Source organism: Oncorhynchus mykiss, chromosome 11 (assembly GCF_057628025.1).
Source record: "Oncorhynchus mykiss isolate SJ-2025 chromosome 11, ASM5762802v1, whole genome shotgun sequence".
NCBI classification, from domain to species: domain Eukaryota; kingdom Metazoa; phylum Chordata; class Actinopteri; order Salmoniformes; family Salmonidae; genus Oncorhynchus; species Oncorhynchus mykiss.
In genome coordinates, this window is record NC_143032.1 from 70,191,294 (window position 1) to 70,215,783 (window position 24,490).

General features: G+C 42.2%; 2 protein-coding genes and 1 long non-coding RNA gene across 6 annotated transcripts in view; 2 read left to right on the plus strand and 1 right to left on the minus strand.

Annotated features, from left to right (window-relative positions):
* The window catches only part of LOC110536289 (tenascin), a 79,725-nt gene extending 75,147 nt beyond the window's left edge, over positions 1-4,578 (plus strand). For all 3 annotated transcript variants that reach the window (XM_021622011.3, XM_021622012.3, XM_036936188.2), the window contains exons 17-23: positions 231-361; positions 647-779; positions 1,146-1,297; positions 1,578-1,674; positions 1,864-2,025; positions 2,305-2,468; positions 2,632-4,578. In XM_021622011.3, coding sequence (XP_021477686.3) covers positions 231-361; positions 647-779; positions 1,146-1,297; positions 1,578-1,674; positions 1,864-2,025; positions 2,305-2,468; positions 2,632-2,742 — 950 coding nt within the window. In that variant the 3' untranslated portion in view covers positions 2,743-4,578. The remainder of the gene's footprint in view (positions 1-230; positions 362-646; positions 780-1,145; positions 1,298-1,577; positions 1,675-1,863; positions 2,026-2,304; positions 2,469-2,631) is intronic.
* LOC149979675 (uncharacterized) lies at positions 255-17,473 on the minus strand. Its single transcript, XR_016484668.1, has 3 exons — positions 17,342-17,473; positions 2,618-2,716; positions 255-373 (listed from the first exon to the last, which is right to left on the minus strand). It is a non-coding gene; the product is annotated as an uncharacterized LOC149979675 (long non-coding RNA).
* LOC110535098 (dual specificity testis-specific protein kinase 1) overlaps positions 7,835-24,490 on the plus strand; it is a 47,305-nt gene continuing 30,649 nt past the window's right edge. The window contains exons 1-2 of one of the 2 annotated variants that reach the window (XM_036936189.2): positions 7,835-8,095; positions 8,722-8,824. In XM_036936189.2, coding sequence (XP_036792084.1) covers positions 8,794-8,824 — 31 coding nt within the window. In that variant the 5' untranslated portion in view covers positions 7,835-8,095; positions 8,722-8,793. The remainder of the gene's footprint in view (positions 8,096-8,721; positions 8,825-24,490) is intronic. The other variant, XM_036936190.2, reaches the window with a different exon arrangement.

Genomic DNA, 24,490 nt, shown 5'->3' on the forward strand with positions numbered 1-24,490 from the left:
CAGGCAGACATTCATACAAAGCACTAATCTCTTTCTCCCTACTGCATTTTCAGTATTTTCTGGCCCACTAACCCTACAGGTTACATAACTGTTATTTTTATGTTTAAAATGTACCTTTTTTACCCCGTACCCTTTCAAACAGACAACCTGAACCTGGAAACAGAAGATTTAAAGAAGGTGAAGTACTCTGTCTGAACGGGGGTTTTAGACCACTGTGTTCTCTCCCCTAGATGTAGATGCCCCTCAGGACCTGACAGCCAGTAGCATCCAGACAGAGAACGCCATGTTGACCTGGAAGGCCCCACGCGCTGACATCACCGGCTACATCCTCAGCTTTGAGTCAGCTGACGGCACAATCCGGGTCAGTGGTTGTCTGCATGGTGGAACCATAGAATTAAAATTATGAGAAGAACATTCCTTCCTTGGTCAGATAGAGTATGGTTTTGTCCATGAGGACATGATGATGCATCTTTGGGGAGCATAAGAAAAAGCATTGATAATACACGTTTGGGATCTAGAAAAGCATTATATACTTCCAAATCCAATGAGTCCCAAATGGCATCCTTTTCCCCATGTAGTGCACCCTAATGTATTAATAATGACGTATCTCTGACATTCTGACTGCTGGGTTGTGTTGTTCCTCCAGGAGGTTGTCCTGAGCCCCACAGCCACGTCCTACAACATGGCCCAGCTGAGTGCCTCCACTGAGTACTCCGTCAGACTGCTGGCCATCGCAGGGCCCAAGAGGAGCAGAGTCATCACCACTGTCTTCACCACCAGTGAGTGTTACCACAGTGATGTTGGTAGTCTGCCAACTCCAGACCGAACATACCCACTGGCAATAGGGTTAGGAATCCAGCCTCGGACTCTACTCTATGTTTCCCTTTGGATTTGCCCCTGTCTCTACCTTCCGATTTGGCACCGCCCATAAACCATAAAATACAAAAGTATATATTTTTAGAAAAAAACATGTTACCCTCTGCTCTGTTCACCACCCAGTGTGGTAATCTCTGTCCCTTCTTTATTCATCTTCAGCTTAGAGTTTGCTGGGCAGCTGGAGCTGTTTAGTAACTCATCTTCCGTGTTTGCGTGTGCGTGCGTGTGTGCGTGTGTGCGTGTGTGTGCGTGTGTGTGTGTGTGTGTAGTTGGCGTGCTGTACAAACACCCCAGGGACTGCTCCCAGGCCTTGCTGAATGGAGACACAGCCTCTGGTGTCTACACCATCTACCTGGGTGGAGATGAGAGTCAGCCCATACAGGTCTACTGTGACATGGCCACAGATGGAGGTGGATGGATTGTAAGTCACTGGCTACTAGTATACTGTACAACCCAACTCCAAACCTTATTGATTCAGATCATAGGTGGCTGGTGAATGGAGGACAGCTCAGAGTAATGACTGGAATGGAATGAACAGATTCAAACACCTGCGTGGTTTCTGTTCTGTTCCAGGCATTCCTATGAACCTGTCACCCCATTTAAAGTGACACCAGGCTACACTGATTCAGATGACATGTAATGTAGTGTAATGGATCCTAGGGTTATATAATGAGCGATCTGGTGTTTGTCCCATCATACAGGTGTTTCTCAGACGGCAGAGTGGTAAACTGGAGTTCTTCCGCAACTGGAGGAACTACACTGCTGGCTTCGGTGACATGAACGACGAATTCTGGCTCGGTATGCTCATACTATGGAAGATATTATAGATCAACACATTCATTGATTTATTTGAATCCATTTAAGGTATATGAATATGAGTACTGTATTTGAATAAACTGTCCTCTTTTCCCCTATCATTTGTTACATATCATGACTAAAAAGTCCTCAGAAATTATTGTAAATCCCAACTGTCATATTTTCCCACAGGCCTGTCAAACCTCCATAAGATCACTGTAGTGGGACAGTACGAGCTGCGTGTAGACCTCAGAGACAAGGGGGATGTAGCCCATGCCCAGTACGACAAGTTCTCCATCTCTGATCCCCGCAGTCGCTACAAGGTCCACGTTGGAGGGTACAGTGGTACCGCAGGTAAGACTTGCTTCTCTACAACCATTAGATAGCTAGTACAAAGTCCAATGTGTGTCGGAAATGGCACCCTATTCCCTATATGGACAACTACAGTGGTCATAGGGCACTGGTCAAAAGGGTGCCATTTGTGGACACACAAAAAGTTAGAATAGATCTAAGTAATAAAGTAAGTATTGTTATTAGGTGAGGGTGAAGTGAGCAAGTATTCAACCTAAGCCTCCTTTCTGAAGTCTGTTAAGTTTGGTTCCTGCTTAATGCTCTCTCTGCTGCCCCCTGTAGGTGATTCTATGACCTACCACCATGGTCGCCCATTCTCAACCTACGACCATGACAATGACATCGCAGTCACCAACTGTGCCCTGTCCTACAAGGGTGCCTTCTGGTATAAGAACTGCCATCGCGTCAACCTTATGGGACGATATGGCGATGACAGTCACAGCAAGGTGAGAGCACATATACTTGAAGATTCAATACTAGCAGGAATTTCTGTTTTCAAAAATACTGCTGTAGTACAGTGTTGACTTTGAAAAGATAAGGGAGGAAATTCAAGGCATTTGTGTTAATAATATCAACCCCTCGCTACTAATATTACTGTGTGTTCTTCAGGGAGTGAACTGGTTCCATTGGAAAGGCCATGAGCACTCCGTTGAGTTTGCTGAGATGAAGATCAGGCCATCCAACTTCAGGAACTCTGAGGGAAGGAGAAAACGATCGTAAACCAACCGACCGATCCGCGCTACGACCCATCTCCTCGTGACCCCTGAACCTGTCCACCATCCTCTGCCACTGCTGATTCCAGGTCTGCATCCCAAATGGCATTATATTCCCCATAAAGTGCACTGCTTTTGACCAGGGCCAGTAGAGCTCTGGTCAAAGTGGTGCACTAAATAGAGAATAGGGTGCCATTTGGGACACACCCACAATTCTCTGCCGCTACCAAAGCCACTGCTAAGAGCCCAGCCACCTCGAACTACACCCCTCCTCTTGCTCAATCACAGAACTAAGCACAGATACAGTAAAAATATACTACAAATCCCACTATCCAACCCCTGATACAAAATGGTTAGGTGCAGTATAAATAGTGTCAATGCCAAATTGATGTGGAAAAATATGGATTTACACATCACAAAGTAAACCCACAGATTATACTGCCAAAGAGAGTATAATATTCAAATCCCAAGTATAAAGCATTTGTTTCTTTCTTGTCACTATCATGTTACAGTCACATCACTCAGTGGAGGGGTGCATTTGAGTCTGGTCTGAGGTATTAACATGTGGAATACTGATGTTTTCTGCCTCTACAGTGTATCCATCTCCTCCAACCACAGTAGGCCATTAGAGTGTTTGCCAGGGTTGGGGTCAGTTCGACTTGAAGGCAGTCAATTTAGAAAGTGATTTGAATGTAAAATAAAAAATATAACAACTTGTTAAATATATTGACATTTTTAAAAAAAACGTTTATTGAGTAGTCATTGAGAATAATCCTCTTTTTAAATTATTGAATTGGAATTTCAGTTTACTTCCTGAATTGACTGCCTTCAATTCGAATTGACTCCAACCCTAGTGTTTGCAGAGATGGCATGGTATACCTTTAAACTGGATTATAGAAATGATATTATTTGAATAACACACCACCCACCAAGACCACATACCTTCAATTCAATCATCTGGATGGAAGTGGTTATTGATCAAAAAGATTCTCCACATAAACCGCACAACTCATTCAAATGTAAAATATCTTTGTAAAGTGGAGAGAGCTCACAGAGAAAGGCTGTCTCATTCATTAGTCTATGTGTGACTCATTCTTTTTCACTTTATGATTCCCTCTCTCTCGAAATCCCTTCTTCACCTCAACCTGCAAACTGTCTTCTGAAACGATATGGGCAGAATAAATGGCATTCTGAATAAAGCTAATCTGCTTCATCCCACACACAGGATGAATGACATGAGGTGTTTCCATTGATTGTGTGGGCTATACAGGCACTGTGCAATTGTCTCTTACACATGCAACTGAGCTAGTACTACTTTTTCCACCAGCTATCATGCATTAGCTGAAGGACACAGAGAATTCTGTTTGATTTGTTTTCTATTTCCTAAAAAATCCAAGGCAGGACCTGCAGTTCAATAAACAATGAAATGGTGGGTGATTGTTACATTTTTGCTAAATGGGAAATACTTATATGGATGCAACAGGAGTCAGAGGAATATTGTGATGAAATATAGAAGATATGGATTCTTAAAATAGGCCAATGGCCAATTCCAATTGACATTGTAAGGTCTTAGTGTTTACTTTGCTGAGAAACATCTATTTGGTCAGACCAAAATTAACTAGAGAGAAGTTCTTCTTGTTCTGTTCTGTTCTCCCCCTCCCCTCCCCCTGCTATGCCAGGAGACGAAACCACTGAGATCCCCCTCCCCATGAAATACCTGTGTAAATTAAAGTTTTTTAAATAATTGTTTTGTTTTTTGATTTTTGATTGTTTATAACTGGGTGAACAACAGGTGTTTCTCTGTAGCCCGTATTACAATAATAAAACAAGGTTTGTTTAAAAATGACGAGTCTAATATCTTTCTAAAGACAAATGTTTCATAATGCAATAAGTCACTGTCAATTTGTTTTTACACTGCATATTGGTTTAATATTGGCAGTTGGCTCGTCCATAGCTCTCCGATGCATAAATGTGAAGGAACCATATCTATATAGCCTATCTTAGACAGGAGCTATTTATTGCACAAAGAAGATGTACACATCACTGTACTGAATAAGATTCTATGTTTTCATTGTGCACACATGTAGGTTTATGGTTTTACTTGTAAGCCTGCTATATTTGTGTTGTCTTACAGACAAAATGACAAATAACATAATAGGAAAATAACATGATAGAACAGCTCACTTTTCCGTATGCCACAATAGTCACTGTCGCTGCATTTAAACCACATGAGTTGCTGGCTATTTGGGGTGGCTTCCAGAAAGGCCATCTCACCTGCTGATGTCTCATCCAGTCTTTCTTATGCACTAAAAGTAAAAACTACAACTAGGACATTGTTGTAAAGAATGTGCATCGAGGCAATGTTTTTTTCAAGTCATACGCAATATCCTGAACTGGTGTTTGTTGGTAAAATTAGGTAAAAGGTTAATTATCGACCTTATTAGGTTTAAAATGTTGATGTAAAATGAGATAGAATCATGCCGAACAGCAGCAAAGACCTGTAGTTCCACTTTATGAGCAGCTGATGGCAGCGTTTACCCACTTTCCTATAACGAGGTGGAAGTGAACAGATCAGCATCAAATCAATCAAATTGTATTGGTCACATACACATATTTAGCAGATGTTATTGTCAGTGTTGAGAAATGCTGGCATCACTGTTCAATTGAGTGGTGTATTATGGAAAGAATATCATTAAACGTCATTCTTTTATCATATTAATTGGAGTGCAAACATATCATAAAACAAAATGAATCTGTCCAATCACTACTTCAGAAAATGCATTCTACATTCAGGACAGTATATTTTCCTCGTCGGCACTGAATAGTGTTACTCTACAAGTATGCCATACTCCGAATTCATCTGGCTCTATCTTTAATGCAATTTAATATAACTGAGAAATGTAGTTGTTTGATGTTTACGAGCATTTTCCCTACACCCGCAATAACATCTGCTAAATATGTGTATGTGACCAATAAAATCTGATTCAATTTGATTTGTTATACATTTAGCAATCCATGTCATCATTATTAAATGTTTGTTGTTGATGACTGTTATGTAACGTAATTGCTTTGAGAAAACAATGAAGTAACGAAGAAAAATGAAGATGCTGTGTAATTACCGGGTGGTTGGATGGTGAAATGATGATAGAATGATATAATCTCTCTGTAGAAGTAGAGAGATGTGTCAGTGTGTGGGATCAGAAATAGGCTGATGATTCATGAACACTAGAGTGCAGCCTGGCTCTCTCAGCCAACTTGCAGCAGATGGCTGACTAACAGTAAAACTGGAAGACCAGTCACACTAACTATAGAAACAATAAGACAGTGAGAAACAACAAGTTTCAGCCGTTCTTTGATATGTTACTCTTCCTTTCCCCCTGTTATAATAATTTCATTCCCACACTCTCAGAGGGAGTTTATGCTTAGACTGGTGCACTCAAGCCTGTAAAACAAACGTATTCCTCCCTATCATCCAATGTCTTCATGCAATCTCTGTTTGACTTGACAATGTTCCTAGAAATATAGCTGGTTCATATAACGCATGTGTGTAACATTAAATATATGGTCCCATATAGCTCAGTTGGTAGAGAATGGTGTTTGCAACACCAGAATAATGGGTTAAATTCCCAGGACTACCAATATGTCAAATGTGTGCATGCATGACTGTACATTTCTTGGATAAAAGCATCTGCTAAATGGCATATTATTATATACAGAACAAGTCAAAAGTTTGGACGCACCAACTCATTCCAGGGTTTTTCTTTATTTTTAGTATTTTCTACATTGTAGAATAACAGTAAAGACATCAAAACTATGAAATAACACATATGGAATCATGTAGTAACCAAAAAAGTGTTTTAAAAAATCTAAATATATTTTATATTTGAGATTCTTCACTCTTTGCCTTGATGCCAGCTTTGCACACCCCACACCATCACAACTCCTCCTCCATGCTTCATGGTGGGAACCACACATGTTCACCTACTCTGCTTCTCACAAAGACACAGCGGTTGGAAACAGAAATCTCAAAGGACTCAACAGAACAAAGGGCAGATTTCACTGGTCTAATATCCATTGTTCGTGTTTCTTGGCCCAAGCAATTCTCTTCTTCTTATTGGTGTCCTTTAGTAGTGGTTTCATTGCAGCATTTCGACCATGAAGGCCTGATTCACACAGTCTCCTCTGAACAGTTGATGTTGAGATGTGTCTGTTACTTGACCTCTGTGAAGCATTTATTTGGGCTGCAATCTGAGGTGCAGTTAACTCTAATGAACTTATCCTCTGCATCAGAGGTAACTCTGGCTCTTCATTTCCTGTGGCAGTTCTCATGAGAGCCAGTTTCATCATATCGCTTGATGGTTTTTGCTACTGCACTTGAATAAACTTTCAAAGTTCTTGAAATTTTCCGGATTGACTGACCTTTATGTCTTAAAGTAATGATGGACTGTCATTTTTCTTTGCTTACTTGAGCTGTTCTTGCCATAATATGGACTTGGTATTTTACCAAATAGGGCTGTCTTCTGTATACCACACCTCCCTTTTCACAACTTATTGGCTCAAATGCATTAAGAAGGGAAGAAATTCCACAAATTAACTTTTAACAAGGCACACCTGATAATTTAAATGCATTCCAGGTGACTACCTCATGAAGCTGGTTGAGAGAGTGCCAAGAGTGTGCAAAGCTGTCATAAGGGCAAAGGGTGGCTGCTTATTTTGATTCGTTTAACACCTTTTTTGGTCACTACATGATTCCATATCTGTTATTACATCGTTTTGATGTCTTCACTATTATTCTACAATGTAGAAATAAGTACAAATAAAGATAAACCCTGGAATGAGTAAGTGTGTCCAAACTTTTGACTGGTACTTTATATTACAGTATATACTGTGCTATTTACATCTTGTGCCTTATTCTCCTTATTGTACCTGCTGAATAAATACATGGGGAAAAAATTATTTATTTTCTATTGCATGATTACAAAGTAGCCAACAGCACAGCTGATCGGTGGCTATAATGTAGCTTTAAGCTTACAGAGTGGGTGGAGACTGAGTTGAGCGATATCAACCGACGTAATTACAGTTGGCTCCAAAGGCAACCCATCAAACATGAATTTCATCAAGACTGTTTCACCCCCGCTCCGCCGTGCAACCGCTTTCACACCCTGAGTGGCGAGTGCGTTGGTTGGAGTCTGAAGAGCCAAACTGCATACGGAAACAGTGCATAGCGCACCGAATTCGGATCCCAGTGTATCCTACGTAGCTAACGCAGTTCAAATATATCACTGTGTAGAATATAATCAATACATTTCTGGGGGAACACTTTACTCTTTATAAACGAATTGGACTGTTGTTATAACGATGTAAGTACCATTTATACCGATCAAGTATGTGTTAAATATGTGTTCAAGGTTGGAGTTTTGTTCAAGGATGGAGTTATAGCCTAAAGTTTCCCTTAATATTTTTCTAATAACAAGAGATCATTGATTGAAGAAGTGAAGATTAGGCTACATACCAACAATGTATTGAATAGAATATTGTACTGGGCAAATGGCTGGCTCTTATTCCAAAATCAAGACTCATTTGTTAGTATTTGTCATAGCCTACCCTACTTTACTTATGTAATCCTGTTTTCATTTGTAATATTTGAATAGATATTCACAGAAATTACAGACAGGGTCAATGTTTCTATTCCTTGCATGGAAAATGTGAATGCAACAGCTGGCCTACTGATTATTTGTTTATGCCTGCCTTTAACGATGCCTGCATGAACGCAAAGCCTAATGTATGTCACAGTATAGTAACAGTCCTGGCTCTGTGTGTGTGTGTGTGTGTGTGTGTGTGTGTGTGTGCGTGTGTGTGTGTGTGTGTGTCTGTGTGTCTCTGTGTGTGTGTGTGTGTGTGTGTGTGTGTGTGTGTGTGTGTGTGTGTGTGTGTGTGTGTGTGTGTGTGTGTTTGCTCATTGTTGCATGCATGTGGTTCTCCCCAGCTTCTGGATAAAGACTATAACTACTGGGTATTGCACTGACTGGCGGCCATTGCATTTCCCCCCATCCTCAAGATGCATATGAATAGCTTATTAAATCAATGGAGTAAGTACTGTAACAACTGTTTCTTACCCCTCTTAATATTGCATTGAAAATGCTATGAAAATATACCCCAAGCGCATTATATGACATCTCTATCATATCATTAGGTTTTTGATGTTCCCATGACAACTATGTGTCATATAGAAATATTTCACAGTTTTACAGAAGTAGTGCATTGAATTTTTATCCTAAGCTCTATTTTTACTCTTAGTCATATGCCTTTGATTCCGAGTGACTCCATCCATTACACTGAATTGTTTTATATCTTTCATTTTTCTAATATGTTTTGCTGCTTGCCCGTGATTGTGATTATAGCGTGTGTGCATGGAGCACCGTGCATTGAGTTTAATGTTGTTGATGATCAGCAGCTTTTGTAGATGTAATAACATTCTGTGTCATATAGATGTGTGTGTGTTTCTGTTTCCAAACCTGCACCATTCAGATGTGTCCCAAATGGCACCCTATTCTGTTATTCCCATTTACAGTGTGGCAGGTAGCCTGCCGCTTAAGAGTGATGGGCCGGTAACCAAAAGGTCGCTCATTCGAATCCCTGAGCCGACTAGGTGAAAAATCTGTCAGTGCCCTTGAGCAAGGCACTTAACTCTAAGTGTTCCTGTAAATCGCTCTGGATATGAGGATACACAGGTGAAATTAAATTTTAAAAAACATGTAAAAAGTACTTTTAACCAGAACCCTAGTCAAAAGTACTGCACTCAAGGGAATAGGGTGCCATTTGGGGCACAGATAGAGTCTCTGATACAGTGTGACTAAGTGTGTATAACTGTCTTGTCCTAATGTAGAAACTCCTCAGTATTGTGCGCTCCAATCCTAACCGTGTTCGGAGGTGTTGAGTCAGAGAAGTGTCCTACTATCTATCTATCTATCTATCTATCTATCTATCTATCTATCTATCTATCTATCTATCTATCTATCTATCTATCTATCTATCTATCTATCTATCTATCTATCTATCTATCTATCTACAGTATCTATCTATCTATCTATCTATCTATCTATCTATCTATCTATCCTCTGTGGTTTGAAGATCAGAGACTCAATTCTCTGAACAGGCTCCAGGTGAATAAATTTGATGAGAGTGATGTACTGGCATGATAGAGACTTGAGCATCTAAAATAACCTTTGCTTTAAGGAATACCAGGGGCATACTAGAGTAGGAGTGCTGATCTAGGATCAGTCATTATAATCGAAAAGGCTAAATGTATCCTTGATAAGAGCACTCCTACCCTGAGACCCTTTCTGAATATGGACCTTGAAGATGTGCTGGGAATTGGAGTTTTCTGTTAAAGTGGTTGCTTATGGTTGTTAAGTGAATGATAACAGAAGCCATAGAGAATGTGAAGGACAGTGGAGGCTTCTCAGAGGAGGAAGAGAAGGACCCTCCTCCTCAGCGAATTTCATAAAAATAGAAATAGTGAAATATTATAAAAGTTATAATGTTTAGATAATATTATACAAAATATATTCACGTCACCAAATAATTGATTAAAACACACTGTTTTGCAATGAAGGTCTACAGTAGCCTCAGTAGGACTCTGTAGGGTAGCACTATGGTGTAGCCAGAGGACAACTTGCTTCTGTCCTCCTCTGGGTGCATTGACGTCAATACAATACCTAGGAGGCTCATAGTTCTCTCCCCCTTCCATGGACTTAAACAGTAAATATGACAACTTCCGGAGGACGTCCTCCAACCTATCAGAGCTCTTGCAGCAAGCACTCTGTAGGGTAGCACTGAGGCGTAGCCAGAGGACAACTAGCTTCTGTCCTCCTCTGGGTGCATTGACTTCAATACAACACCTAGGAGGCTCATAGTTCTCTCCCCCTTCCATGGACTTAAACAGTAAATATGACAACTTCCCGGAGGACGTCCTCCAACCTATCAGAGCTCTTGCAGCATGAACTGACATGTTGTCCACCCAATCAAAGGATCCGAAAATAAATCTAGTACTGAAAGCATAAGCTACAGCTAGCTAGCACTGCAGTGTATAAAATGTGGTGAGTAGTTCAGTCAAACAGAGAGAGACAGTTTTTAACAAATTAATTTCTTACAAAATTAAGGAGAAGCAAGAGAGAAAGTGAGAGAGAAAGAGAGAGCTAGCCATATTTCGTAGTCTATTTTTTTCATGTTCACTCACTTAGCTAGCATCAAATGCAGCTACTTAGTTTAGCCTACTCAAACACCTGGCTCAAAATGGAAGGGATGCTATGTTAGCTAGCTGGCTATGGCTATCCAACACTGGAACTCTTCCAAGCCAAGGTAAGCTTTTGGTTTAATTAATTTATTGCCACCGGGGCCCGCCAGTCTAACTGCTAAACTTCTTGCTGCTGACTGTACGTGTACACTGTACTGCATGATTATAGAGGGTTTACTAACACATTAGTTCTAGTAGCTATGTTGACTATGACGTCACAATAATGTAGGCTGTGTGTAGCAGTTAGCGGTCATGATATAAAGGTTTAGTACTGCTCCAGAGTCCAATGCGGTGAGCTTTACACCACTCCAGCCGACGCTTGACATTACGTGTGGTGATCTTAGGCTTTTGTGCGGATGCTCGGCCATGGAAACCCATTTCATGAAACTCTGTTGCTTCCAGAGGCAGTTTGGAACTCAGTAGTGAGTGTTTTTTACACACTACGCGCTTCAGCACTCGGCAGTCCCGTTCTGTGAGTTTGCGTGGCCTATCCCTTTGCCATTGTTGCTCCTAGACATTTCCACTTCACAATAACTGTCACATGAGTTGACGCTGGAGAGACGAAGCAGGTACAGAGAGTCAAACATTTAATGAGGAACGGACATGGAACGAGACAGGAACAGCGTCAGCATACAAGAAAACAAAGACAAAAAACAATCAGCAGGGAACAGAGCAGGGAAACTGACAAATATAGGGGAGGTAATAAACATATGATAAGTGAGTCCAGGTGAGTCCAATATCACTGAAGCACGTGACAAGGGAAGGCAGGTGTGTGTAATTGATGGCAGGAGTGCGTGATGAAGGGCAGCCTGGCGCCCTCAAGCGCCAGGGGAGTGAAGAGTTGGAGCATACGTGACAATAACAGCCCTTACAGTTGATCAGAAATTTGCAGAACTGACTTGTTGGAAAGGTGGCATCCTATGACGGTGCCACGTTGAAAGTCACTGAGGCTCTTCATTAAGGCCATTCTACTGCCAATGTTTGTCTATGGAGATTGCATGGAGGTGAGCTATATTTTATACACCTGTCAGCAATGGGCTGAAATGGCCAAATCCACTTATTTGAAGGTATGTCCACATACTTTTGTATATATAGTGTAGATACGAGAAGGAGTTGTATATACAACTAGCTGTTGTCCACATGTGGCTGCTATGAAAGTGGACTGTGTTTTCGTGTGATCAGGGGTTTATTCATTGATCTTATTCTGTTGAAAATAATTCTTAAACGGAAGCAATCCGAATGAAATGGTGATAAACATACCTGAATTTGTCCAATAGAAACTTTTGTTCGCAACTGTTGGATCAGCTAGATGCAGGCAAGAGTGTGCAAAGCGGTGACTGTTACCTTGATTACTCTAAATTCTCTCGACCTGTGCACGTGCATTGTAAACTTTAATTCGTAAGCTAGGTTGTAGCAACCTCATGATAGGTACACGGAACATTTTAGTATCATATACATAGTAGCCTAAACCTGCCTCTGTTACATTGAGCTGGGTGAATGGAATATGAATGACAGCCATCCAATATGCTGCAATATAAATAAGGCTATTTTCAGGAGAGGGGAGTCAGGAGAGAGCAGTCAGGAGAGGGCAGTCAGGAGAGGGGAATCAGGAGAGGGCAGTCAGGAGAGGGGAGTCAGGAGAGAGCAGTCAGGAGAAGGGAGTCAGGAGAAGGGAGTCAGGAGAGGGCAGTCAGGAGAGGGGTGTCAGGAGAGGGCAGTCAGGAGAGGGCAGTCAGGAGAGGGGAGTCAGGAGAGGGCAGTCAGGAGAAGGCAGTCAGGAGAGGGCAGTCAGGAGAGGGGAGTCAGGAGAGGGCAGTCAGGAGAGGGGAGTCAGGAGAGGGCAGTCAGGAGAAGGCAGTCAGGAGAGGGCAGTCAGGAGAGGGCAGTCAGGAGAGGGGTGTCAGGAGAGGGCAGTCAGGAGAAGGCAGTCAGGAGAGGGCAGTCAGGAGAGGGGAGTCAGGAGAGGGCAGTCAGGAGAAGGCAGTCAGGAGAGGGCAGTCAGGAGAGGGGAGTCAGGAGAGGGCAGTCAGGAGAGGGGAGTCAGGAGAGGGCAGTCAGGAGAAGGCAGTCAGGAGAGGGCAGTCAGGAGAGGGGAGTCAGGAGAGGGCAGTCAGGAGAGGGGAGTCAGGAGAGGGCAGTCAGGAGAAGGCAGTCAGGAGAGGGCAGTCAGGAGAGGGGAGTCAGGAGAGGGCAGTCAGGAGAAGGGAGTCAGGAGAGGGGAGTCAAGAGAGGGCAGTCAGGAGAAGGGAGTCAGGAGAGGGCAGTCAGGAGAGGGGAGTCAGGAGAGGGCAGTCAGGAGAAGGGAGTCAGGAGACGGGAGTCAAGAGAGGGCAGTCAGGAGAAGGGAGTCAGGAGAGGGCAGTCAGGAGAGGGGAGTCAGGAGAGGGGAGTCAGGAGAGGGCAGTCAGGAGAGGGGAGTCAGGAGAGGGCAGTCAGGAGAGGGGAGTCAGGAGAGGGGACTCAGGAGCTGGGACTCAGAGGAGGGAGAGGCTGGCATGAAGGGACCTTTGAATCCCACTTCTTTCTCTGGGTTTGTTGTTGTTTATGATGATGTAATCAGAGGGGTTGAATCTTTCTTCCTGTCCTCCTCAGAATCAGGATTACAAAAGTAGTGGGAAAATAGAGTGAGTTACAACAAGTACAGTGCCTTGCGAAAGTATTCGGCCCCCTTGAACTTTGCGACCTTTTGCCACATTTCAGGCTTCAAATATAAAGATATAAAACTGTATTTTTTTGTGAAGAATCAACAACAAGTGGGACACAATCATGAAGTGGAACGACATTTATTGGATATTTCAAACTTTTTTAACAAATCAAAAACTGAAAAATTGGGCGTGCAAAATTATTCAGCCCCCTTAAGTTAATACTTTGTAGAGCCACCTTTTGCTGCGATTACAGCTGTAAGTCGCTTTTGGTATGTCTCTATCAGTTTTGCACATCGAGAGACTGAAATTTTTTCCCATTCCTCCTTGCAAAACAGCTCGAGCTCAGTGAGGTTGGATGGAGAGCATTTGTGAACAGCAGTTTTCAGTTCTTTCCACAGATTCTCGATTGGATTCAGGTCTGGACTTTGACTTGGCCAATCTAACACCTGGATATGTTTATTTTTGAACCATTCCATTGTAGATTTTGATTTATGTTTTGGATCATTGTCTTGTTGGAAGACAAATCTCCGTCCCAGTCTCAGGTCTTTTGCAGACTCCATCAGGTTTTCTTCCAGAATGGTCCTGTATTTGGCTCCATCCATCTTCCCATCAATTTTAACCATCTTCCCTGTCCCTGCTGAAGAAAAGCAGGCCCAAACCATGATGCTGCCACCACCATGTTTGACAGTGGGGATGGTGTGTTCAGTGTGATGAGCTGTGTTGCTTTTACGCCAAACATAACGTTTTGCATTGTTGCCAAAAAGTTCAATTTTGGTTTCATCTGACCAGAGCACCTTCTTCCACGTTTGGTGTGTCTCCCAGGTGGCTTGTGGCAAACTTTAACCGACACTTTTTATGGATATCTTTAAGAAATGGCTTTCTTTTTGCCACTCTTCCATAAAGGCCAGATTTGTGCAATATACGACTGATTGTTGTCCTATGGACAGAGTCTCCCACCTCAGCTGTAGATCTCTGCAGTTCATCCAGAGTGATCATGGGCCTCTTGGCTGCATCTCTGATCAGTCTTCTCCTTGTATGAGCTGAAAGTTTAGAGGGACGGCCAGGTCTTGGTAGATTTGCAGTGGTCTGATACTCCTTCCATTTCAATATTATCGCTTGCACAGTGCTCCTTGGGATGTTTAAAGCTTGGGAAGTATTTTTGTATCCAAATCTGGCTTTAAACTTCTTCACAACAGTATCCCGGACCTGCCTGGTGTGTTCCTTGTTCTTCATGATGCTCTCTGCGCTTTTAACGGACCTCTGAGACTATCACAGTGCAGGTGCATTTATACTGAGACTTTATTACACACAGGTGGATTGTATTTATCATCATTAGTCATTTAGGTCAACATTGGATCATTCAGAGATCCTCACTGAACTTCTGGAGAGAGTTTGCTGCACTGAAAGTAAAGGGGCTGAATAATTTTGCACGCCCAATTTTTCAGTTTTTGATTTGTTAAAAAAGTTTGAAATATCCAATAAATGTCGTTCCACTTCATGATTGTGTCCCACTTGTTGTTGATTCTTCACAAAAAAATACAGTTTTATATCTTTATGTTTGAAGCCTGAAATGTGGCAAAAGGTCGCAAAGTTCAAGGGGGCCGAATACTTTCGGAAGGCACTGTATATGTTATTATCTGATTTATGGTGCATTTTCAAGAATGTATGGGGTGTTGTAGTTAAACACTCAAAACTATTTCAGATTTGACACTGACAATCCACTCTTCCCTCATCTGACCAATGACTTGCAAATAAGGTTAGAAAGGGAGAGATTATTACTGGAAACTTTCGAAGTTCACCAGTAAACTACCAGAATTTTAGTATCTTTCAAGGAAAGGGATGGTCAAAAGTTTTGAGAATGACACAAATATACATTTTCACAAAGTCTGCTGCCTCAGTTTGTATGATGGCAATTTGTATATACTCCCGAATGTTACGAAGAGCGATCAGATGAATTGCAATTAACTGCAAAGTCCCTCTTTGCCATGCCAATGAACTGAATCCCCCAAAAACATTTCAGCCCTGCCACAAAAGGACCAGCTGACAACACGTCAGTGATTCTCTCATTAACGCAGGTGTGAGTGTTGATGAGGACAAGGCTGGAGATCACTCTGTCATGCTGATCGAATAACAGACTGGATACTTCAAAATGAGGGTGGTGCTTGGAATCATTGTTCTTCCTCTGTCAACCATGGTTACCTGCAAGGAAACACGTGCCATCATCATTGCTTTGCACAAAAAGAGCCTTACAGGCAAGGATATTTCTGCCAGTAAGATTGCACCTAAATCAACCATTTATCGGATCATCAAGAACTTCAAGGAGAGCGGTTCAATTGTTGTGAAGAAGGCTTCAGGGCCCCTAAGAAAGTCCAGCAAGCGCCAGGACCATCTCCTAAAGTTGATTCAGCTGCGGGATCGGGGCACCACCAGTAAAGAGCTTGCTCAGGAATGGCAGCAGGCAGGTGTGAGTGCATCTGCACGCACAGTGAGGCGAAGACTTTTGGAGGATGGCCTGGTGTCAAGAAGGGCAGCAAAGAAACCACTTCTCTCCAGGAAAAACATCAGGGACAGATTGATATTCTGCAAAAGGTAAAGGGATTGGACTACTGAGGACTGGGGTAAAGTAATTTTCTTTGATGAATCCCCTTTCCGATTGTTTGGGGCATCCGGAAGAAAGATTGTCCGGAGAAGACAAGGTGAGCGCCACCATCAGTCCTGTGTCATGCCAACAGTAAAGCATCCTGAGACCATTCATGTGTGGGGTTGAAACTCAGCCAAGGGAGTGGGCTCACTCACAATTCTGCCTAAGAACACAGCCATGAATAAAGAATGGTACCAACACATCCTCCGAGAGCAACTTCTCCCAACCATCCAGGAACAGTTTGGTGACGAACAATACCTTTTCCAGCATGATGGTGCACCTTGCCATAAGGCAAAAGTGATAACTAAGTGGCTCGGGGAACAAAACATTGATATTTTGGGTCCATGGCCAGGAAACTCCCCAGACCTTAATCCAATTGAGAACTTGTGGAATCCTCAAGAGGCGGGTGGACAAACAAAACCCCACAAATTCTGACAAACTCATTGATTATGCAAGGATGTGGCCCAGAGGTTAATTGACAGCATGCCAGGGCGGATTGCAGAGTTCTTGAAAAAGAAGGGTCAACACTGCAAATATTGACTCTTTGCATCAACTTCATGTAATTGTCAATCAAAGTCTTTGACACTTATGAAATGCTTGCAATTATACTTCAGTATTCCATAATAACATCTGACAGAAATATCTAAATTCACTGAAGCAGCAAACTTTGTGGAAATTAATATTTGTGTCATTCTCAAAACTTTTGGCCACGACTGTAGTCTACCACTTGTCATCTAGTGGGTAGTTAACCTTTGTGTTGTCAAAAAAAAATGATCCGTCACTATGTTTAACAGCAGAGAAAACACCCTAAATTCTATTTTTTCAACTTGAAATTTGATTACTTTTCCTAGATTGACCCCAACATTAGAAAAAGTGAAACATCGCCTTTGTTCATATGTCATTGAAAGCTGTACACCACCAGGGTACAAAGATTGTCTTAGGTTTTTTGACCCAGCAGTTATAAAATAATTTACACACTACTAAAAACAGCGGTCCACATGGTAGTATTTGTCAGAGGACTCACCATAGAGCCTGGGGCTGGTGGGCTCTGAGGACACATCCACGTCACAGTCACACATCCTGGAGTGGGGAGTGATGTCTGCTATAAGGTAGACACACACACACAAAAATACACATGAACACGCGCACGCGCACACACACACACACACACACACACACACACACACACACACACAATGAGAAATTGAGATTATGTGTGTTACAGATTGAAATGAAGGGGAAGATCACCATGGTAGGCACAGTTAGAAAGAACAAGCCTGAGCTCCTCCTGCACTCCTCGCAACAGGGGGGTGAGAGGCCTTTTCATCAAAGTTTGCCTTCATGCTCACCTCCACTCTAGTTTCTTACCTCCCAAAGAGCAACAAGAATGTGATCCTCCAGAGCACACTGCACAAAACGGCTGAGATCAGTGATCGTGAGGACAGAAAGCCAGCCCTCATCCTGGACTACAACCACAACAAAGGACATATGGACATCCTGGACAAGGTGATTATAACTTACAGCTGCAGGAGGATGACTGCCCACTGGCCCCTGGTCATCTTCCATAACATAATTGATGTTACAATGCCTTTGTGATATGGAACAAGATCAACCCTACCTGGATGCCTGATAAGCGGAACAAGAGGAGGGTGTTCCTGGAGCAGCTGGCAAAGGCACTTGTAACCCCACACATTCAAAGAAGGGAGCACCTCCCCCGCACAGCAGCCTCTTCAGGGCTTGTGAAAGCTGTTCAGGGGGCTGAATCTTGTCCTGATCCATCTGAGGCTGCAGCTGAGGCTGCAGCAAGAGGAGGAGGTGCCAATTCTGCCCCCCAAATATGGATTGTAAAACAAATACTACTGTATGTGCTGCACATGTGAGAAATACATCTGCACACACACACACTTGCATACTGTCCTACATGTGCTAATTAGTGTTGATTGATTTATGTTCTTCACATTTTTGTATGTATTATCTTATGTTATACTTATTTATTGTTGTTGTTTATACACCTTGTGGGTGGGGGCAATGGTTTAAAAAATGGGAGAAGACTAGTATTTTGTAGTTGAATTCCTCATTGTACAGTATATAAGAATATATCACTGTTGCCAATAAGTTCAAGACTGTTATTGTTTCCCTTCAATAAAACACATTCAAAACTATCTGCACATTTCTGCTACTTTCTTAGGCTATACAAGTACTATCTCTTGCTAAAAAATGTATGTTTACACCTATGCAGTACCTTAATAATAATGAAGAATTATGACAGGTGTTGTAATAAAAAATGATTGCTGTCCACTGATTAAATGCAGTCTTTCTGCATTGTGAAGAGGGAAAACCCAGATATCAAAGTTTGTGATGAATGACAGGTTGTTCCTTTGCTTTATTTTAGGGGTTTAGTCAATTTTTGTGAATTCTTTACCCTTAAGACAAGGGGAGAATACAGAATGTTAAGACTACACAAGGGTTAAGATTAACACAGGTGTCTGTAATTTCTCTTGCCATCTCTCTGCCCTTTGCACATGTAAAATATATAAAATAATTATATAAAATGACATATCTGTAAAACATTATCCTAAATATGAACCAGAAACTTAGTAAACAACATAGGTTTTTACGTGTGGCTCAGTTGGTAGTGCATGGCACTTGCAATGCCAGGGTTATGGGTTCAATTCCCACAGGGGACCAGTATAACATATGCACTCACTGCTGTAAGCTGTTCTGGATAACAATGTCTGCTAAAATGTAACATGAGGTTTATTTTTTTATTTGATTTATTTCACCTTTATTTAACCAGGTAGGCTAGTTGAGAACACCTTTATTTAACCAGGTAGGCTAGTTGAGAACACCTTTATTTAACCAGGTAGGCTATTTGAAAACACCTTTATTTAACCAGGTAGGCTAGTTGAGAACAAGTTCTCAGGTGCGACTGCGACCTGGCCAAGATAAAGCATAGAAATTTGACACATACAACAACACAGAGTAACAGAGTTACACATAGAATAAACAAGACAATGCTTTTAATATGAAATATCCTTATATATTTTTACACACTATTATTTATTTTACTATGTATTTGTTGTCAATGTTTTGCCGGCAAACTGGTGGCAGTTGTGAAAAAAGTCAACAGTTGGATGAGTTGCAGAAGTAATTGAAAATAATGGCATTATTGATTAAATGTTTATTTAATCAATTAGCCTATTATCTACTAGAAACTCATGGACAATATGGACACGTAGATTTAAAAAAAATTAATGCTGTTTATGAATTTAAAAAATGTAGGTATAAATTACCAAAGTTATGATTGATTGCCATAGATTTTATGTTAGTTACCAAAATTACTAAATATTCTGTTAACTTTGGTAAATTACTGGTAGCTTTGCAAACTATGTTGTTCCTTCCTACAGTATTAGTGACGCCTGTTCAAGACTGTTCAAGAAACAGACTGTTCTTTAATTCCTAATATGTCCTCCCTCACTAAATGTCAATTCCACATTTTAATGGAACAATGTCCCTACTTACATAATCAAATACTTCCCAGGTTTTAATGGAGGCTGCAATGCTTTTATTTCAGGATGCCTTAACATGATTGTTTTATTGAGTGCTGATGATAGTAGTCTTTGAGTCTGGTGTTTGCAATGGACTACTTTTGCAGTGGTTGGCTACCCTGAACATGCCGAAACAATCCTTAGTTCCAGTTGGTTGTTTGACCAATGCACGGGAGGAGTTCCATGGGATCTACAGGAGAACGTTGTGTCTGAAATGGCACCCTATTCCCTATATAGTGCACTACTTTTGAACAGAGCCCTATGCATTCCCTGGTCAAAAGTAGTGCACTATATAGGAAATAGAGTGCTGTTTTGGACAAACACAAGTTAGAGAGGGACAGAGTTACATTGTGTGCTGTTGACATTCTGTGTAACCTACCATACACTGCATCCAGCCAACAAATGCATATGTGAGGATGCTGTTCATCGACTACAGCTCAACCTTCAATATCATAGTGCCCTATAAGCTCATTACAAAGCTCACAGCCCTGGGTCTGAACTCCTCCCTATGCAACTGAGTCCTGGACTTCCTGACTGGCCGCCCCCAGGTGGTGAAGGTAGGCAACATTATCTCCTCGACACTGATCCTCAACACGGGGGCCCCACAAGGGTGCGTTCTCAGTTCCCTCCTGTATCCCCTGTATACCCACGACTGCGTGGCCTCAGACAGTTCCAACTCCATCATCAAGTTTGCCGACATGACAGTAGTAGGCCTGATCAACAACAACGACGAGACATCCTACAGAGAGGAGGTAAGCACTCTGACGACATGAAGCCAGATAAACAACCCCTCCCTCGACGTTAGCGAAACAAAGAAGCTGATTGTGGACTTCAGGAGGAACCAGGCTGGACACGCCCCCATCCTCATCAACGGGGCCGCCATGGACGGTCAATAACTTCAAAATCCTCGGCGTACACATCTCAGTGAAGCTGAAATGGTTTAACCACACGGACAACATAGTGAAGAAGGCACGACGGTGACTCTTCAACCCCAAATTCGGCCTGTCCTCGAGGCCCTCACAGTGTTCTACAGGAGCACCATCGAGAGCATGTTGTTGGGCTGCATCACAGTCTGGTACGGCAACTCCACCGCCACAGACCGCAAGACTCTTCAGAGGGTGTACATGCAGCCAAATGCACCATGGGGTGCACACTGCCTTACAGGACACAGGAAGCCAAGAAGATCCTCAAGGACCCCAGACACCAAACCATGACCTGTCCTCCCCGCTTCAATCACTCAGACATGGCAGTACAGAAGCATCATGGCAAAAACTGAAAGGCTGGCCAATTGTTCCTACCCTCAGACTATCAGGCTGCTGAATAGCCACCACTAGTCTGCTCGCCCTGCCAACTGCTACTTCTCCGATGGACAATCCCCTCGCTACCCCCCCCCAACTCTCACTTACCTTACCTGCTAGCCTATGGACAATCTTTAGCCTGCTGTCCCCCCCCTTCTACTCCCCCTTTAAATTTCACATGGATATTTAGCGCTGAACTTCCACGATATAGCTTGAATAGAGCCTTAATAGTGCCTTTTTGGTTCAAATAAGGAAAGCTGGTCATACAATGGATCATTTAACTTTTTGATTTAGAGTTTTAGGACCCCTTAAAATATAAAACAATATATAAAACATTTATTGGTAACACTTTACTTGACACCCAGTGTCATAACACGTTATGACACATTCTGACACGCTCACAACCATGTCATAATATGTCATAACAGCTGACACTGTCATGGCCCATATTTTTATGTGACATATATTGCGTTATTTTATTTTAACTCACATTTATTCAAATAATTTTTTTCCATGACAAGAAGTTTCCTTTCGTTTAAAGTTAGTTAGACATAAAAACACACAATATATGTCACAACAGGTATAAATATATGTGCCATGACAGTGATAACAGGTTATGACAAGTTATATCAGCTGTTATGAAATATTATGACTTGGTTATGACCGTGTTATAACCTGTTACGATGCTGGGTGTCACAAAGTTTAAATTATTTGATAAAATATAAAATTAGTCCTTTACTACTATACCCCATAGAAAACACATTCCATTCAAAAATGGTAACAAAGATAGTAAAAAAAATCATAAGGAATAAGGATTTTAGTGTCTATCTAGCAGATATAAGAAAGCTCCTGAAATATATATATATTTTTACACTTATTTTACCCCTTATTTTTGTTTGCACAAAACTACCTCCATACGTGCATTCATTTGTATGGGTTACCTTCAGACGAGTTGTAGAGCAAAACAGAGAACACCATCTTGTCTCGTCTTTGAGGTCATACTAGTTAGTAGGCTAAGAAGGTTTTGCTTTAGACGTTTTCATCAGAAGACTGATTTCTCATGGTCTGTCAAACACCGCTGTAGGTCGTTCACCTTACACCGCAGATGTGGAAGGCCGACATAGGCGGATGTGCTGGATTAAGAAGCAGCTCATGCAAAAAATCTCAAATTTAAAATGATTTTGCTGGCAATGTTTGTATCATGTTGGTTAAACAGGGGGTTAAATATGTGTAAAAAAATACATACACTGCTCAAAAAAATAAAGGGAACACTAAAATAACACATCCTAGATCTGAATGAATGAAATATTTTTATTAAATACTTTTTTCTTTACATAGTTGAATGTGCTGACAACAAAATCACACAAAAATTATCACAAAAATGATCAATGGAAATCAAATTTATCAACCCATGGAGGTCTGGATTTGGAGTCACACTCTAAATTAAAGTGGAAAACCACACTACAGGCTGATCCAACTTTGATGTAATGTCAAAATGAGGCTCAGTAGTGTGTGTGGCCTCCACGTGCCTGTATGACCTCCCTACAATGCCTGGGCGTGCTCCTGATGAGGTGGCGGATGGTCTCCTGAGGGTTCTCCTCCCAGACCTGGAGTAAAGCATCCGCCAACTCCTGGACAGTCTGTGGTGCAATGTGGCGTTGGTGGATGTAGCGAGACATGATGTCCAGATGTGCTCAATTGGATTCAGGTCTGTGGAACGGGCGGGCCAGTCCATAGCATCAATGCCTTCCTCTTGCAGGAACTGCTTACACACTCCAGCCACATGGGGTCTAGCGTTGTCTTGCATTAGGAGGAACCCAGGGCCAACCGCATCAGAATATGGTCTCACAAGGGGTCTGAGGATCTCATCTCGGTACCTAATGGCAGTCAGGCTACCTCTTGCGAGCACATGTGGCCCCCCAAAGAAATTCCACCCCACACCATGACTGACCCACCGTCAAACCGGTCATGCTGGAGGATGTTGCAGGCAGCAGAACGTTCTCCACGGAGTCTCCAGACTCTGTCACGTCTGTCACGAGCTCAGTGTGAATCTGCTTTCATCTGTGAAGAGCACAGGGTGCCAGTGGCGAATTTGCCAATCTTGGTGTTCTCTGGAAAATGCCAAACGTCCTGCACGGTGTTGGGCTGTAAGCACAACCCCCAACTGTGGACGTCGGGCCCTCATACCACCCTCATGGAGTCTGTTTCTGACCGTTTGAGCAGACACATGCACATTTGGTGCCTTCTGGAGGTCATTTTACAGGGCTCTGGCAGTGCTCCTCCTGACCTTCCTTGCACAAAGGCGGAAGTAGCGGTCCTGCTGCTGGGTTGTTGCCCTCCTACGGCCTCATCCACGTCTCCTGATGTACTGGCCTGTCTCCTGGTAGTGCCTCCATGCTCTGGACACTACACTGACAGACACAGCAAACCTTCTTGCCACAGCTCGCATTGATGTGCCATCCTGGATGAGCTGCACTACCTGAGCCACTTGTGTGAGTTGTAGACTCCGTCTCATGCTACCACTAGAGTGAAAGCACCGCCAGCATTCAAAAGTGATTAAAACATCAGCCAGGAAGCTTAGGAACTGAGAAGTGGTCTGTGGTTACCACCTGCAGAACCACTCCTTTATTCGGGATGTCTTGCTAATTGCCTACAATTTCCACCTGTTGTCTATGCCATTTGCACAACAGCATGTGACATTTATTGTCAATCAGTGTTGCTTCCTAAGTGGACAGTTTGATTTCACAGAAGTGTGATTGACTTGGAGTTACATTGTGTTGTTTAAGTGTTCCCTTTTATTTTTTTGAGCAGTGTATATATATATATATATTTGTGAGGTTTCTTATGTCTCCTAGATATTGTATAGGACAGATACTTCAAACTCTTTTTCAAAACCTTATTTTTTGATTTATGAATGTGTTATTCAATGTGTCCCTCCCCCAACAGTTTAATTTAAATAAAACATTTTGACAGAGGAAATGGATGTCAATGAATGGTCAATAGGCCTATGTCAGTTTGTGACAACTGCTGATGTACTCTATATGCTTTCTAAAATACATTTTATTGACTGATTGAGTTAGTTAGGTTTCAGTAGCTGGTCACTCGTGTTGAAACGCTGTATTTGCCTCAGGTTGCTGGTACTCAGATCTAGTCCAATAGTGGGAGAACCTATTTCTAGAGGTCCCACACACATTACGCACAACAACATAAAGATGATGGCTTTTTCTGAATAACACAATATGTGTAAGATACGGAGGAACTGGAACCAACAAGCTGTCACAGTCTCACTGCAAAATTAGACGTTTTTCCAAGTTTCTCCCTGACTGT